The 15,385-nt window shown below is 53.7% G+C and overlaps 8 protein-coding genes across 8 annotated transcripts; 2 read left to right on the top strand and 6 right to left on the bottom strand.

The window, feature by feature from the left end:
- Positions 1 to 820: 820 nt before the first annotated feature.
- On the top strand, positions 821 to 1,637 carry N7532_006708 (SNARE domain protein; the record flags this gene model as incomplete). Its single annotated transcript, XM_056619202.1, has 2 exons — positions 821 to 855; positions 911 to 1,637. The coding sequence occupies 2 exons, from the start codon at positions 821 to 823 to the stop codon at positions 1,635 to 1,637; spliced, it is 762 nt and encodes a 253-aa protein (XP_056475361.1).
- Positions 1,638 to 1,826: 189 nt separating this feature from the next.
- Positions 1,827 to 3,210, bottom strand: N7532_006707 (histone chaperone napB; the record flags this gene model as incomplete). Its single annotated transcript, XM_056619201.1, has 3 exons — positions 1,827 to 1,969; positions 2,032 to 2,874; positions 3,090 to 3,210. 3 exons carry the CDS (start codon positions 3,208 to 3,210, stop codon positions 1,827 to 1,829), a joined length of 1,107 nt encoding a protein of 368 aa, XP_056475360.1.
- A 206-nt stretch (positions 3,211 to 3,416) lies between these two features.
- Positions 3,417 to 3,614, bottom strand: N7532_006706 (uncharacterized protein; the record flags this gene model as incomplete). The annotated part of the gene is made up of 1 exon (XM_056619200.1): positions 3,417 to 3,614. The coding sequence occupies one exon, from the start codon at positions 3,612 to 3,614 to the stop codon at positions 3,417 to 3,419; it is 198 nt and encodes a 65-aa protein (XP_056475359.1).
- A 1,336-nt stretch (positions 3,615 to 4,950) lies between these two features.
- Positions 4,951 to 6,123, bottom strand: N7532_006705 (NmrA family NAD(P)-binding protein; the record flags this gene model as incomplete). The annotated part of the gene is made up of 2 exons (XM_056619199.1): positions 4,951 to 5,365; positions 5,480 to 6,123. The coding sequence occupies 2 exons, from the start codon at positions 6,121 to 6,123 to the stop codon at positions 4,951 to 4,953; spliced, it is 1,059 nt and encodes a 352-aa protein (XP_056475358.1).
- Positions 6,124 to 6,686: 563 nt separating this feature from the next.
- Positions 6,687 to 7,294, top strand: N7532_006704 (uncharacterized protein; the record flags this gene model as incomplete). The annotated part of the gene is given in 3 exon segments (XM_056619198.1): positions 6,687 to 6,731; positions 6,748 to 7,188; positions 7,265 to 7,294. 3 exon segments carry the CDS (start codon positions 6,687 to 6,689, stop codon positions 7,292 to 7,294), a joined length of 516 nt encoding a protein of 171 aa, XP_056475357.1.
- Positions 7,295 to 7,656: 362 nt separating this feature from the next.
- On the bottom strand, positions 7,657 to 9,500 carry N7532_006703 (putative lysophospholipase; the record flags this gene model as incomplete). The annotated part of the gene is made up of 2 exons (XM_056619197.1): positions 7,657 to 8,447; positions 8,522 to 9,500. The coding sequence occupies 2 exons, from the start codon at positions 9,498 to 9,500 to the stop codon at positions 7,657 to 7,659; spliced, it is 1,770 nt and encodes a 589-aa protein (XP_056475356.1).
- A 926-nt stretch (positions 9,501 to 10,426) lies between these two features.
- N7532_006702 (putative choline transport protein Ctr) lies at positions 10,427 to 12,047 on the bottom strand (the record flags this gene model as incomplete). Its single annotated transcript, XM_056619196.1, has 2 exons — positions 10,427 to 11,498; positions 11,557 to 12,047. The coding sequence occupies 2 exons, from the start codon at positions 12,045 to 12,047 to the stop codon at positions 10,427 to 10,429; spliced, it is 1,563 nt and encodes a 520-aa protein (XP_056475355.1).
- A 2,709-nt stretch (positions 12,048 to 14,756) lies between these two features.
- On the bottom strand, positions 14,757 to 15,179 carry N7532_006701 (uncharacterized protein; the record flags this gene model as incomplete). The annotated part of the gene is made up of 1 exon (XM_056619195.1): positions 14,757 to 15,179. One exon carries the CDS (start codon positions 15,177 to 15,179, stop codon positions 14,757 to 14,759), a length of 423 nt encoding a protein of 140 aa, XP_056475354.1.
- Between the last annotated feature and the right edge of the window lie 206 nt (positions 15,180 to 15,385).

Here is a 15,385-nt window from a genome sequence, read left to right as displayed (position 1 = left end):
TGAGGATAGAAGTATGAGATATGAGTTAGCTAGTGACATTGATAGAGATGAAGAAAAGCAAAAAGAAATTGGCGCGTGATTTTGCGGTGCCTCACTTTCTTCCGATGCATCGGGCAGCAAAAGCAGCTTGCCAAGTGCGAGTATCTATCACGCTGATCAGCAAATAATCACGGTATGAACACCTTGTAGGAACGATCGTCGTTACACAAGCCAATCGAGCGGTGGACAAGACGATGTCAAATCCCATCCCTCGCCAGCCTTGTGTGATCAAATGCAGGCTACGAGAGCATGGACATGAGAGTAAATTTCAATTTATGGATGACACGACACCAAGTTTGGAGAATGGTAGCCTCAGCCGCGTTCAGTGCCAAGTTCTGGTCTGCAAGAGCCTCGCCGTGAACCTGAGCATCTATGAGATAGGGCCAAGCGCCTTTCAGTAGGAAGATTCAGATGATAATAAATCATCGATAATTATTCGAAATAGAGCAAAAGTGGCATTTCTGGGAATTCACATTTGCAGATATACATTCATAAACATCATTTGCGGGCAGTTGCAATTCCCAGTGGGTAGGTACACGCGCATCCGACAGCACCCGTCAGTGTAGCCTTGCAAAATCAACAAATTCGAGAAAACTGGGATGTCCACTAGGTAGATATTATTCTTAGTAGTTCATCTCTAAAATATGCATAGTTGTTCTAACTATGGGTCTCAAGTTGACAGTATCACATGTAGTTATCTAAACACGTGATCACGGGGAAGCTGACAGCTCTCCGTCGATACTCCGACTTCTCCCAGCCATATACCCCAGAGACCACAACAATGGAGCACACCGACCCCTTCCTCCAAGTGCAGGCGTAAGTGAAGCCCGCAGACAAGCTACAATCGTTGGAGACTAACAACCCACCACAGAGACGTCCTGTCAACCCTCCAATCCAGCCGCCCCCTCTTCTCCTCATACCTACGCATCCGGTCACTAGCAAAGAGCCCATCAAACCCCGAACTCAAACAAGCACGCTCCGAACTCGAAAGCACAATAACTGAACTAAGCGCCGACCTCGACGACCTCGTCGAAAGTGTCCGGGCGATCGAACAAGACCCATATCGCTTCGGTCTGGAACTGGAAGAGGTACAGCGCCGTCGCAAACTAGTCGAAGATGTCGGTGCCGAGGTCGAGAAGATGCGACTGGAGTTGCAGCAAACGGTCAATCACAGCGCGACGGAGACACAATTGCCCAACCCGACGGAATTCGACGCCGCGCTGGAAGAAGAGGAGCAGCGCGGTCGCGACCGCGGCGGAGATGATTACTACGCTTCCATGGAGCAGCAACGGCAGACGGAGCTTATGCATGAGCAGGATGAGCAGCTTGATGGCGTGTTTCGGACAGTGGGCAATCTGCGTGAGCAGGCGAATGTTATGGGGCGGGAGTTGGAAGATCAGGCTGTTATGATTGATGAAGTTGATACGCTGGCTGAACGGGTCGGCGGGAAATTGAATAATGGCATGGCGAGGATAAAGCACGTTGTCCGAAAGAATGAGGGTAAGTCAAGAGTTTCCTTTACAGGTGGTTTTATTCCTACGTCGCGCTCGCACGAGGAAAGCGGGCTGGGGAGTGGCAAGTTGAAGTGGGAATCATGATTCAGAAGCTAACTGTGTTTTTTTTTTCCGCCTAGATACATGGTCCTCCTTCTGCATCGCGGCGCTCATTTTTGCGCTCGTTCTCTTATTAATTCTCGTTATCGTCCTGTGATAGTTCATCAATGGAGGCGCCAGAACCACCACAATCACAGGGAATAAGGCGATTCGTTACGGACAATTTCGAAAGATTTAGTTGCGAGCCTTCTTGCGGGGGCGGGACTCGCCCTCACCCTGAGCCTCACCCTCATCCTCGTCTTCGTCCATCTCGTCGAGGCCCTCGAGCTCCTCCATGTCGAGCTCATCGAGGTCGTCGCCGAGCTCGAAAGATTGGACTTGAAGTGACACTTAGTTTGGGGGTTGTTTCTAAAGCGGATCAAGAGAGTGAAAGACTCACTGTAGTACTTCATAGCATCGGTCCAAAGATCCTCGGCAAGTGCAATGGCGAACTCCTCACCGTCGGGGAAGATCTCGGCGTCCTCGAGGTCGTCAACGAGGTCATCCTCGTCATCGTCCTCATCCTCGTCGTCGTCCTCGACTTCCTCACCCTTGGAAATCTTGGCAAAACGCTCGTCGTCCTCCTTGTTAGCCTCCTTGGACTGCTCGGCGGTGACATCACGGCCACGGTAACCGAAGAAAGCGAAGAAGCTAGTGCCGGCGGGGCTCTCGGGGTCCTCGTCATCGTCGTTCTCCTCCTCATCTTCGCCCTCGGCCTCGGCCTCGACCTCGCCGATCTTCTTGACGAGAGCCTCGTACTCGGGCAGCTTCTTGCGGTCACCACCCTTCTTCTTCTCGGCCTCGGCAAGGTCGCAGGCGGCATTCAACAGACCCTTGGTCAAGTCCATGCCCTCCTTCCAGTTGATGCGGACGGGCTCGGATACAAGACCCTCCCACGTACGGCGCTTGCCGCTGGAGGTCTTGATGATCTGCTTACGCCAGTAGAACTCCTTGACGAGCTGGGTGTTCTCGAAGGGGAGGTCCTCGCTGGCCTCAAAGTCGAAAGTGAAGCGGAGGGAGCGGGGCTCGCCGTTGCCCTGGGCATCAACCTCGAAGCGCTCGACGTTCAGGTTCTTCAGGCCGGCACCGATCGCGGCGGCGTCGGTGGGCAGGACGTACTCATCGATCTCAGCGGGGGCGCTGGAGAAGACGCGGATCCAGAAGTCACTTTGGACCTCGGGGATGGAGATGACTTCGTTGCGCTTCTTGAAGAGAGGCTGCAGGAGGGGAACAGACTTGCGCACTGTGCGAGAGGGGGGGTTTTGTTAGCCATGGATAATTCATAGGCATAGAAGCACCGGGAATGAAATCCGCGAGAAGCGGGCAGCCATTGAACAAGATCTGTAACAGAATTTGCCCTGTACAAATTTTCCTGGCAATCCCCTCCCTTCAATCGGTTGTACCGCGGGAGGGGTCAGGGGATGGATGGGGAATGGCAAGTCAAGGGGGATAACGTACGCTGCTCGACCTCAGCGCGGAGGAACTCCTCCTGGAGATGGGCAATCTTCTTCTGCGCATCGCGGGGGATGGCAGGGAACTCGATGCCCTCGACGAGCGACTGGTCTTCAGCACCGGACATGATGGTCGATAAGAATGGTAAAGTGGGGTAGCTTGAAAAAGAAAACAAAAATCCAGGAGCTTCGTAAAGAAGAAGTAAAATCGAGGATTACAGGTGGGAAAGGGTATCAAGATAAAGGTCCGGGAGGATGATGGAGGGAAGGAGAGAGAGGGACAGAGAAGGCGAAAGACGCTAGCAGAAAAAAAAAATTTCGAAAGTCTGGCAGATCAGCGCAAGCTGTCGATGCGCGCATCAGAAACTTTCGGCGGAGAGCTGGACTGTACTTTGCGGGACGGAAAGGTACGCGACAGTACTTCAGTGGCAACAGTGGCTACGCACAGTGGGGAAGTATCGCCGGGTACTGCGAGGTCACTGCCGGTCGCCGCAACGACGGATTGGGGCGGTCTACCCTGCACGGACGACATGGTGCCTGAGGTGTCATCGGAGGTTACTGTCCACAAGTGGGAAGGGCGAGACGCCGCATGCGATGGTAGTAATAGTGGATTCGAGGTACTACTACTTTGGTACTGCCATTAATTAATTACTATATACAAACTATGCCTGGTACCTATGGGAAGAGTGGTAGCTGAGGTATCCAGCCTGACGTGAAGGATTCAGATATTGTACTGTACTTTGATGAGGAGGATGAACTCATCAGTCTTACACAAAGCCAATAGGCAAAGCCACACTGGCCGATCACTCAAACGAAAGAGGAGCAGTGCCAGCCCATGATCAACCCTAACCCAGCACAGTTGAATGCCATTGGAGCCATCTTATCTCGACAAACCCCCATTGCAATGGTTGCTTTTTCCGACCCTCACAGCTTAACCTTCTTGAGCGGGCGGGCCCTGAAGAAAGGCAATCTTAGCATGACTTTATTTCAACCCCATCTGGCCTCGACCATCGCAACCCCCGGGCCTTGAGGCATCAACCTCACCCTCTCCACATGTGATCGGTCCATTGATTCGGTTGCCGATCGCTGCGACTCGCCTCATCATGCTACGCAGTTATTGGACGTCGGGTGATAAAGGAGCGGTCTGCAATGGGCCGTTATTGGCGGAGAACGTGCGTGTCAGTGCGATTGATAGCGTGCTCGAGTTTGAGTGGAGGGTGGTGCCTCGTCTGGAGATGAGCTTGATGCGGACCCCTGCACAACTACTTAACGTTACCTAGGAACCCGCGCCCCGGGGGAGGGTGACGTTTTGTATCAAAGATAAAATGGGGACAAAAAACCGATGTTGAGATATACTCTAGGGTCGAATCTAGAGCTGGAGGTATCATGATAGACTCATGAGCATAACGTCGTAATGTCTCATTCAGTTTTTCGGGAACCTATTCCCATTCCCGACCATGGTGGGGGAAATGGGCACGTCGGTCCGCACGCAAGCAAAGAACTTTTTTGGTGCCAGAGGATCCCCCTGGCTTCCGGGGCATCTTTCCAATTAAACAAGTAAAGTCATGATGTCCCATATATCCCATGCCCATTCGCCAACAATGCAATGATTAGATCAGAAACAAAAAAGCAATCGCGAGGCAGGTTTCTCATGCATGGACATCATCACCATGCACGTCTGCCGGGGATAGAACTGTCGTAAAAAATGGCAAAGAATAGAAAAGAAGAGGAAGGAGAAGAAAAAGGAAAAGGAACAGGCAGATCTCGACACCGCGTTGTCATCACCGACAATGGGATCACGCCCGCGAAGGACATATAAATGGAAGAAAAAGGAACAAGCGGAATGGAGCTACCCTTAACAAGGAGATTTAGAGCATCCAATCCAGCCCATTTGCCTCTTCTTCCACGGGGAACACCTCACGCGCATACTCCTCCATATCGCGCCATCCCTGCCACAGATGCCTAGCCTCATCCGTCACTCGCAGCGAGACAACGCCACCCGGTCCTTGCATCATACCGGCGCCAGCGCCCTTTCCACCCGCCGGACCCAGACCCTTGGGCGAACCTGCCGCGGGTTGCGAGAATTCCGGCTGCGGGAAGTAGGGGGCGTTGCACTCGCCGAAGAGCACTTCGAGCGTCTCGAGTTGTTCCCGGTAGCCGGGCGGGATGTTGACTTTGATGTCGATCTTGGGCACGCGCACGTACCGACAGGGCCGATTCAGGGCCCGTTGGAAGGCGGCGCAAACTTGGTTGGGGGAAAGGGTTTCGAATGTGAGGGCGATTCTGTTGGGGAGAGTGTTAGCCGTCTCGTTCACGGAGACAACGGTTGGTTCGGACAGGAGGAGTTGAGGCTGAGAGGGGCAATTGGGGAGGCGCGGCCGCCGAGCCGGAACTCACCGATGACCATTCCATTTCTTAGGACCGTCTTTGAAGATCTGGAGCAGGGTTGGGCCGACATCGTGTTCCGCGTCCAGCCAGGGAAGCGGAGTCTCCTCGTCAAAGGGTGCGCGCCATTCAAAGCTCCCGTCGGCGAGGACCTCCATCTGGAAGAGCGGGTAAGGCAGACTGGTAAAGTTGTTGTTGTAAATTCCGGCGTAGACAAAGGTGGCGGGCATGCCGAGCTGGCGCACGTAGTTCTCGACGGTGAATTTGGGCGCCCACTGCGGGACGGCAGGCCACGGCCCATGCACGGAGTGGTCCGGCATGCTGCTGTAGATATAGTGCTGGACGGTACCGGCGCGTTTGGCGGCGTCGGCAAGAGCGCGGCCGATGGCGACCTCATCGCCGGCTTGCGACATGGTGTTGATAAAGGCATAGTTGGCGCCTTCGAAAAGGGCGTCCATCAACTCCGGGTTGTTGAGGAGGGGGCCGTGGATGAGGGTGACATTGGGCAGGCCCTGGAGCTCCTCTGCGACAATGCCCTTGAGCGAATGGATCTGCGCGCGTACTGAGTACCCGACGGCGGACGCGACACGGATGAGCGAGGCGGCTTGCCGGCCGGCCGCATTGACGACGGCTATGGTCTTCTGTGGTTGTGTCATGGTTTTGTCGCGGGCAATCGGGGAGAGAGAAGAGAAGGAGGCCGGGGGAGGGGAGGAGGGCGGAGAGAGAGAGGGGGTTGAGCCCTGGGATCGCAGAATCGGGGAATGTAGAAGATGGAGGCGGGCAAAGTGAAAGTGGATCGAGGAGGAAGGGCAAAGATAAAAGAAAATCCGGAGTAACAGTCTTGGCGAGAAAAATGGAGGTGAGGGCTTTGATGGTGGGGTACCTTGGGAGGGGAGTATGGAACGCTCCACCGAGGATATTATGCGATGGAAACAGTCATGAGGACGATCGTAAAAATTCAATTCTCCCGGGCTGAGCCCGTGGTTCGTACGGGCCGGGAGAGCTAAGGTATTCTGCTAGCCCATGCAGTACATACTTTCTATGTAGTCGTAGTAGTAGTGGTCGTGGACACACAGTTGGCCTCGGGCATACTCTTATACAGCAGCCTCCCGTGACAATCCCCCCAGCAATCTTGGTGCCCTAGGCCTATTCCCGTCCAATCTGCTGCAGAGACTTCTAGAAACTGTCACCATTTGGCCTTCCCGAGTTGTGCTGCTCCATGACACCATCGCGCACCCCCGGTGCTCGCACGCTTTTTCTTTACGTAAATCGGCCTCCAGTCGGCCCCAGGTCTACGGGATCATCCTGGCTACGCTTCGGCTTCCAGCTTGATAGGCGCCGTCGCTGAGCTGTTAAGCTATGCCAAGCCAGTCCAGACTGAGGGCAGCAGACGGTGGTTCTGGAAGTTGGTCGTGGAGTTGGTCGTGGAGTTGTCGTGGATACCGTCCCCTACGACTGTAAAGGAACGGGGAGTTGCTGGCGGCTTGCGACGGGGGAAAATCGCGCAGAAGGCCGACCAACCTGCTGTCAGGGGCGCTCTCACGTGGTGGGAAGTGGATTCCTGCGCCTCCAATTGGCATTTGATCCTGGTCGAGGCTGGCCTGAGTGCTGGAGGTGAAAGAGGAAGGCGAGAGATCACCTGGACAGGCAACCCCGCAATCGGGTGCTCTTCCCTAATCTACTACCTAGTATGCTTGCTAGCAATGCAGCAATACCTTAGGGTAAGTACCTGGGAGAGTACTAATCTGCCAGATATAGCAGGTAAGAAGTTGGATATTTTGGGTACCCTCAGTACAGGTAGCTGCCAATATTTCAATATGGTCATAGTATAACAAATCTACTCTTCAGTATTTACCCAAAAATCTACACACTACCAGTATCTACACTCTACTACCCTACACTGCATCCTACCCCTGGGGAAATAGTAATTAATGCTCATTACTCGTGTAGTCAAATGACTTCATCTCTTATCGCTCCCCACTCGGCGGCAAGGCCCGATCTCCGCGGAAGCGGACTGTCTCGCCGAATCCAGCCCCGTCTTTCTGGCGTGATCATTGCACTTGTTCCTCTTGTGCCACCGCGCTCTTCTCTACTTAGACACCTATTGTAGGGAGGTACTTGGCACTAGGTTCTAGGGTCCCTGAGGGCAGATACGATCTCTCCTCTCGATGCTGGATTCTGAGCATGGGCTACGGCGCTGACCCTGCCATCGCCCGACTCCGCCCGCCCAGCTCCAGCTCCTCATCCAGCTCACGCTGGCTGTTCTCTCTGGGATCAATGCCCGCCATACCCCAGATGCCCGGTCGTCGACGGGCCAGTAGCTCTGCCGCCGGCCGCTCATCTGAATGCAGGTGCGCCCCCGACTGGCGCAAAAGCAGCACATGCTCCGACAGCCCGGCGTTGGCGGCCAGGAACAGCGGGGTGCGTCCACTGCGATTTCGTAGATGTACGGATCCGCCCTGCGACAGCAGGAAGTGCAGGATCGATACCCACGGCGCCGTCGCCGCGACGTGCTGAAAAAATGGCCGTATTAGCATGTCCGATCCGAATTTCCTGTCCCAAAAGTTGGGTATGGTACGACCAGAGGGCAGATAATACAATAGGAGTAGACTTACAATCGGCGTATTCCCGGAGTAATCGGCGTCGTTCAAGAGCCAGTGGTGCTCCGTCTTCATGATCGTCTTGACCCGTTCGAGATCTCCGTGGGCGATGGCGTAACCCATCGCGGTGAGGGTCTGTACCCGCTCGGGAAGGGGCCCGTCTGGATGACGGAAGACCGGGAGCGAGGATTCGGTGAGCTCGCCCCGGAGCGATATCGACATGTTCTTGGTCACCGTCTCCTGCGACGAGTCGGGGAGCGCCAGCAGGTACGCCAGTTTCGTCAAGGCGCCCTCCGTCGTCATATCCAGTCCGGCGATGACGCCTGCCCGGGATAGGCTCATGCCGGTGGCATAGACAGGGCTGACACTACCCGTCAGACCTATGAGGGGAGAGTCCGATGAGTATAAAAAGTAAACTAAGTCATCGAGGTGGGGCACCGATTCCACAACTCACATTGGGTAACGTTGACAATCACAATGCCGCGCTGGATGGCGCTAGCCAGCACGTTAATCATGGCATTATCCTGTCCCGACGGAGCATTGCCTGCGCCAAAGGTCTCGAGCACGAGACCACGCAGCCCCTCCAATCTAAGCACGGCATCCACCATCTCCGGCTTGATACCGGGGAAGATGCGCAAGCACGCGACGTGGGCTGTGTCGAGGTTCGTTTGGATTCGGAAGTGCTCCAGGCTGGTGGGTCGGTGCACCATATCCCAATTGACATTCGTGCGCATCGAGGTCGTCACGGCTAGCGGCGGACAATTGGGCGCATTGAAAGCGGCAAAGTCACTCGCGGCCACCTTGGTCGTGCGATTCCCTCGGAAGAGCTTGTTGTTGAAGTACAGGCACACCTCGGGAATCATAAAGTGTCCCGCCACAACGAGCGATCCGAGCAGGTTATCCGTGGCGTCGTTTTGGAGCTCGAGCATCGGCGCCTGCGATCCCGTGAGCACGACGGGCTTGCCAAGGTTCTGCAGCATGAAGCTCAGCGCCGAGCAAGTATACGCGAGACTGTCAGTGCCGTGGAGGATCACGAAGCCATCGAAGAGCGTGTAGTTTTGATAGACGGTCTGCGCAATTTCCGCCCAACCCTTGGCATCAATGGAGCTGCTGTCCAGCAGCTCTTCGAACTCGTAAACGGTATACCGCACCTGGCGGCCGTAGGTGGTGATCGGGGTCCGCAGACTGGGATGCGCGGTGACATCGCCCGTGGGCTTGGTCACCACGTCCATGGCCGTGTGGAGAGAGCCATCGTTGAAGCAGGGCACGCGGGCCATACACTTCTCCTGGAAGCCTCTGGCGGGCACGAAGCCGGACGGGGACTGTTGCATACAAATTGTGCCGCCCGTCATGATGATCAACACGCGCGACTCTTGAACAGCCTCTTCGCCCGCCAATTCTCCCACTGGGAGCTTTGTCGCAGCCGCAGTCATCTTGACTGAATGCGCGGGGGCTGATGTAGAGGAGTGTAATGGACGGGTAGGAGAGCAAACACAGGCGCAGGCGACGGGAACTCTGGTGAACCCTGTTCTCTAGTCCGGATGCGAATCGACCCTGGCAAAGCTTGATCTTTCCCCAGACTCTCCGATCAATTATCAAATTGCCTTAGGGTACCTGGCAGCTAGGGTAGTTTGCAGTCGCAATGCAAACCCCAAGATTAAACTCGGCCCCTCCTTTGATTGGAGATCGTGCGGTTCGAATGTGGGGAGCGATGACGTCCGATCAGAAATTTTTTCTTCTTTTTTATCTCCCGCGTTCTCGACTCGCACCCTACACCGCGATCCGATCACCGAAAAAAAGAAAAGAAAAAGCAGGCCATCGACCTGAAACCACGCGATGCAGGGCTGGCTGTGATTGAGTCGTTTGGCCGAGTGCAAAGTGGAAACCCCAACGGGCCTCCAATCGCATTACGTACGGGGCTCCGATTGGCGAGGGATTTTCACCGGGCTGGACCAACTCTAAAAATGACTCCACTGGGGAGGCGGCATTAGAAATGGATTGAGAAAGGTAGGGGTAATAGATTGAATAAAGTAGGGGTAATGGAAACCGGCGGGAGAAAAGTAGGGGTAATGGAATCAGAAAGCGAGGGGTAATGGAATCAATAAAGTAGGGGTAATGGAATCACATCTCGGAACAATAAGGGAGAAAACTCTGCAGAGATTCAGGAGTTCCGATGGTGCCATGTGTTTGTTGTATGTAGGAGTATGGAGAATAGTGTTGTAGATAGAAACAAACAATTGAATATGCATCTAACTCCGGCGTATGCATCTAATCAAACAAGGTGGTATATAGCGATAATTGACATTTCCAGCATCCTCATTCTTCAAATCGAAACATTTCAAAAGGTTGAAGCACACGCTTACTCCGAATCGTCCATCTTCACCTCCAACTCGCCCTTTTCCTCGCTCTTGAACGACCGGTGTCCACGAATAAACCAATCCGCCAGCATAATCACCACCACCACAAAGTACACAACCGACACATAGTTCATGTTCGAGGTCGTGGCCGGCATCGAAGACGGGAACGAGTACATCACAATACAGAAGATCGTCCAGAGAATCGTCATGATGTTAGCCGCCGCACCCAGCTTGCCGAGCCAGAAGGGACCGTGCTGGATCTTGTCGCGGCCCTGGTACCACAGGCACACGACGGGGATGGCATAGGAGACGTAGAGCAGAGAGATACAGGCGGTCATCATACTGTTAAACGCAGTGGACGAACCAAGGTACAGCAGGCCCAGGGCTCCGACGATGAAGCAGCTGACGGAGTGCGCCACCAGAGGCACATCCAGTGTCTTGTTCACCTGCGACAGCCACTGGTGACCGGGCAGACCACGGTCACGGGCGAAGGCCCAGCACAGACGCGACTGCCAGGTGTGGCAGGCGATCTGGCAGCCCATACCAGTCACTATCAAGAGGGTCTCGAGGACGATGGCACCGGCCTTGTTGTTGAGGGCTTGGTAATAGAGCTCAAGGATGGGGACACCGGTGGTGGAGCTGACCAGGGTACTCAGGTCCTTGATACCGAAGAACATGGACACGCAGTAGGTCCACGAGGTCACGGCGCCGATAGCCACGGTGGCCATGATGGCGATAGGAATGTTCTTCTCGGGTTGGGGGACCTCCTCGGCAAGGTGGGTGGCAGAGTCGAGGCAGGCGAAGATCCAGTTGGGGTTGATCAGGCCGACGATGAAAGCCATGCCGTCAGACTTCCAGCCGGTCTGGTTGCTAAAGTGGCCGAAGACGAACTCGGCACTGGCGTGCGGACGAGCACAGGCGGGGACGGTCACCAGGATGATGAAGTAGCTCGCAAGCGAGATGTAGAGGGTCATCTTGGCTACCCAGGGCAGAGTCTTGCCCCAGCAGTTGAATAGGTAGCACCAGAAGTTGATCACCTGGTATGTGGCAACGATATGCCAGGCCTCGATCTCACTGCGAGGTATTAGCGACACACGAGGTCATATCAACAGAGAAATGGTTCTTGGCCTACAAATCAGGGTGACCCAGCTTCCACATGCCCACACAGCCTTGTGCCAGACCCAGGACGACACTGGAGCACGCGAAGATGGCACCTGCATAGCCGAACCAGCCGGTCAGATACGAGGCAAAGCGAGCCCACTTCCGCGGAGCCAGTTCGTGCGCCCAGAAGTACTGGCCACCGGCGTTGGGCATGGCACTGGCCAGTTCAGCGAGGGACGATCCCACCGCCATCGACACAATGGTGATCCAGAGCAGACCGTAGATGATCAGCACCGTTCCACCGGAGCTGATACCCGTAATCATGGAGGCGGAGATACCGAACCACGAGTTGGACATGCAGAAGGCAATTCCCACCAGCGAGAGGATGGAGAAGTTGCGGTTCAGGTCCTGGGTATAACCCATCTCGGCGAGACGGGTGGCGTCTGAATCGACCATGTTGGACGAGTCGCTGCTCGAAGCAGGCTTCACGCTGGCTGTTTTTTCTAAGTCAAATTCTCCCATTTTGGCGCGCTGGTTTAAATATCTCGGTTCGTGTTCGGCTTGGCGCAGGGGTTTTCAGGATGGTTGCAGGGGTTGTTGCACAGGATGCTGTGTAGCTTATAATGAGTTGGCCACTGGTTGCATGTGGGAGTGGATTTGATAGTTCGCTCGATTCGGCTATGGCGCTGCGGGATGATAGTCTATGCTGAGGCGGGTATAGTTGTTGCTGTAGGCACAATTGCGGTTCGAGTTGCAGTGGGTGTCGAGATTTCGCAAGGGGAATCCAAATGCTGCGAAGGGTCCAAAGGGCTGCACGGTATATTGAGACGGATCGTACGCGACAGCAGTGACACAATTACAGAATGCGATCTGTATGAATGATTCTTCTTTTGTCCTTCAGCGAGTTATCAACATAAGCGGATAGTGTCGAAATGAGCGTGTCGAGTGAATCGAAGCACACCAGGTGAAATCAAGGGCACTGCCTCAAGATGGTGTAGGGAGGAGTTGAATCGAAGAAAGAGAAAGGTAAAGGTGCAGTCGAGTGAGAATTGGAGGAGTACGGCGCCTTTTCAGTTGTTTCTTTGCACCATGGAGCCTCCCTCTCCACACCAATGCATCAGAGAACGTCTAGTGGCCATCCATTGATCCTCCTTTCGCCGTCAAACAAGGCAGCCCCTCTCACCAAATGCTCAAAAGACGATGGTAGAGATTCGGTTCGCAACATCATCGCGGGGCGGGTCCGACCCGCCTGGCGCTATACCCTCCGTGATTCACCAGGCCCCTTTTCCTGCTCGGAAGAGCACCGTTTCCGTGCAAGCGTGCCCTATGAGGATCCAGCCTCGCGCCGCATCCAGAGATGCGGATCTCCACTTGGTGCCGAGTGGAGGCGGAAGAAGTGAGAGATTTTGTGGGCGAACGTCATACCGCGCCGACGCTGAGCGGCCTACTCGCAATTTCCCTTACTTAATATCCCAGCCCGGTCTTCGGCACGAGTATGCCCGCTGCCAGGCGGTCTTTTTCGGGGCTATTTGGAGTGGTTTTTTTGTCGGTGTTTGCTTCTGTTGTATCATATTACGATCGCATTTTAGGCGAGAAAAAGAAATTGAAAATTTGCACGCTGATGCGTTGTTGGACAGTGCAAAGTGGAGCACCAATTTTTTTTTCGCGAAGTTCTGTCGAAGTTCGGTTCAGCGAGTGGCCATCCACCGATGAGTTTCATTGCCCATCGTTTTGTCTCACGGCGCTCAGGGACAATCCACACCGAGATTGCCGGGCCTCCTAGCGACCTCCGATTATATCATGCCGGGCCAGAGTATGGCCTAGGTATGGTTGCTGCGCATAGTTCTACGTCAATAGCTGCTTAGAGGACATCGGTTCTGCAAGGCACCGCAATTGGCCACATTGGGATGGCCGACCGATTCATCCCAGTCCCACCTGCTGCGGATGAGGGATTAAGAGGGCTACGTTTTTATACGATAGTGTACAGCCCAATCACCTTCTCCAAAGAGTAAGATGTCCTGTACTCCTGACGCCGTGCTGCGTAGTGTAACCCACTGGCGGACAGTGTCCGGAAGTATATGCTTGTGGCGGTGATCGGTGGCTTCTGGATGTTGATCCTTGGCCTTAAGGGCAGGTAGCCACGCGGGTATCCCGGGAGCCCATTTCAGTCAAGTTCATTTTATCTGTGTTTGTTTTGTTTTACTCGGAGCAACGATAATGAGGTCCGACGTCAACATACAGCGGACCGAGGTTGATTTTGGGCTCTCAAAACCGGATGAAATGCAGACAGTCAGATTTTGCTTTAATTAAACGTTTTCATATACCGAAATGCAAATCCCCCCATACAGAATATCGTTAGCACGCGACCTCAAAAAAGTCTGACGCAAGTCATACAACTTCGCTTGCGCCCGAAGAATTACCATCCCAAGTGCATCAACACTTATTCGAATAACAGCTTCGGCGCTGAGTAACAAAATGGTAAGGCGAACCACGAAAACCACCGAATAATCTAAAACCCCGTTCTGTCCATCGTGCGACAAGCAGACTGACAGGGACAGTTGTCGCGAGGGCTTGCAATCAAGTGATACGATGAACCATCGTTTCCGTGGACTTTGAAAAACCTGCGACCAGCCTCGTTGAGGCATTCAGAGTTTCGGAGGTCGACTGATCTACCAGCATTGTCGCGGCAGCTCCCGTCGTCGTAGAAAACAGCCCAGTATACTTCGATATCTGTAGAATTGGCGAATGCAAGAGGAGATAGGGAGAAGACAGTTGTACTGAGGATCTGGCAGATGAGCATTCCGAAGGGCTTTATGGTCTCAACTAATATCTAGCTTTGGTTCTGTCCTATTTAAATGCTGAGGGTTTCGGATAACCATTCTTGATACTAAATGATATGGTCCAGAACTTTGCAATCGGAAAATCGAAAGTAGTGAAATTGATCCTTTTATACTAACAGACACAATTCTACAGTTCGGGTATTTTACAAATCCCCCGGATGGCATACAATTGACCGATGCAGTTCGCATTGCAGTGATCAACCGAAGTCATCCTGTAACTGAATTTTGAGAGGTCTTTAAGAGACAAAACGATTTAGTTTGAGAGCAAAAGACGGGCCACAAGTTCATACTGTCGCGAGAACAGTGCGTCTATTTACAATTTCCGCTGCATCATATAATATTCTATAGTCCAGTCTCAAATCCAAAATCCGTCCATAAGAGAATATTCATCTCAAATATCAAAAGTCACACTACATGTATAACTCTGATCAGACACTCCAAAGCTACTCGAAACCTCAGGGTCATCGACCTTCCCATCAATCTTATCGCCGCCATTATAAGCAGCATTGCACCAGTCGTATCCACCAGTCTCCCACTTCTGGTCCCAGACAATGTCTCCCTCAAGGCCGGTATCAGAAGCCTTGATAGTCTGAGCGATGGGCATATCTCCACCATTATCCCAGCTGACCCCGTTGCTGCACTTTAATTCCAGTGTCCTGGAGACCGCGATGCAGTTGACCGCTTGACCGCAGGTGGACTGGCTCATTCCGGTTGTACCCAGAATTGTACAGGTGTCGCCGCGTTTTTGATGAGCGGGCGCTGCAAGGGCTGCGGTGATACAGGCAAGGAAGATTGGAGCTTTGGCGAATTGCATTCTGGTGGAGTTCTTCGGTGGACCGTGGCAACGAAACGGTAGACTTGAGAGGAACAATCCAAGTTGGAAAGTGATGGGAGGAATAGGTCAATTGATGAGATGGAACAATTGGACTGGCTGTTCTAGAGAACTTTATATACTTGTAATCCGGGGGCAAGAGGTACCTTTTTCTCATATACTAATGTCGTCTATCTCCTCGAAGCGGA

Source organism: Penicillium argentinense (assembly GCF_028826775.1).
Source record: "Penicillium argentinense strain IBT 30761 chromosome Unknown utg000005l_segment0_segment0, whole genome shotgun sequence".
NCBI classification, from domain to species: domain Eukaryota; kingdom Fungi; phylum Ascomycota; class Eurotiomycetes; order Eurotiales; family Aspergillaceae; genus Penicillium; species Penicillium argentinense.
This window is presented reverse-complemented; position numbering and strand designations above follow the sequence as displayed.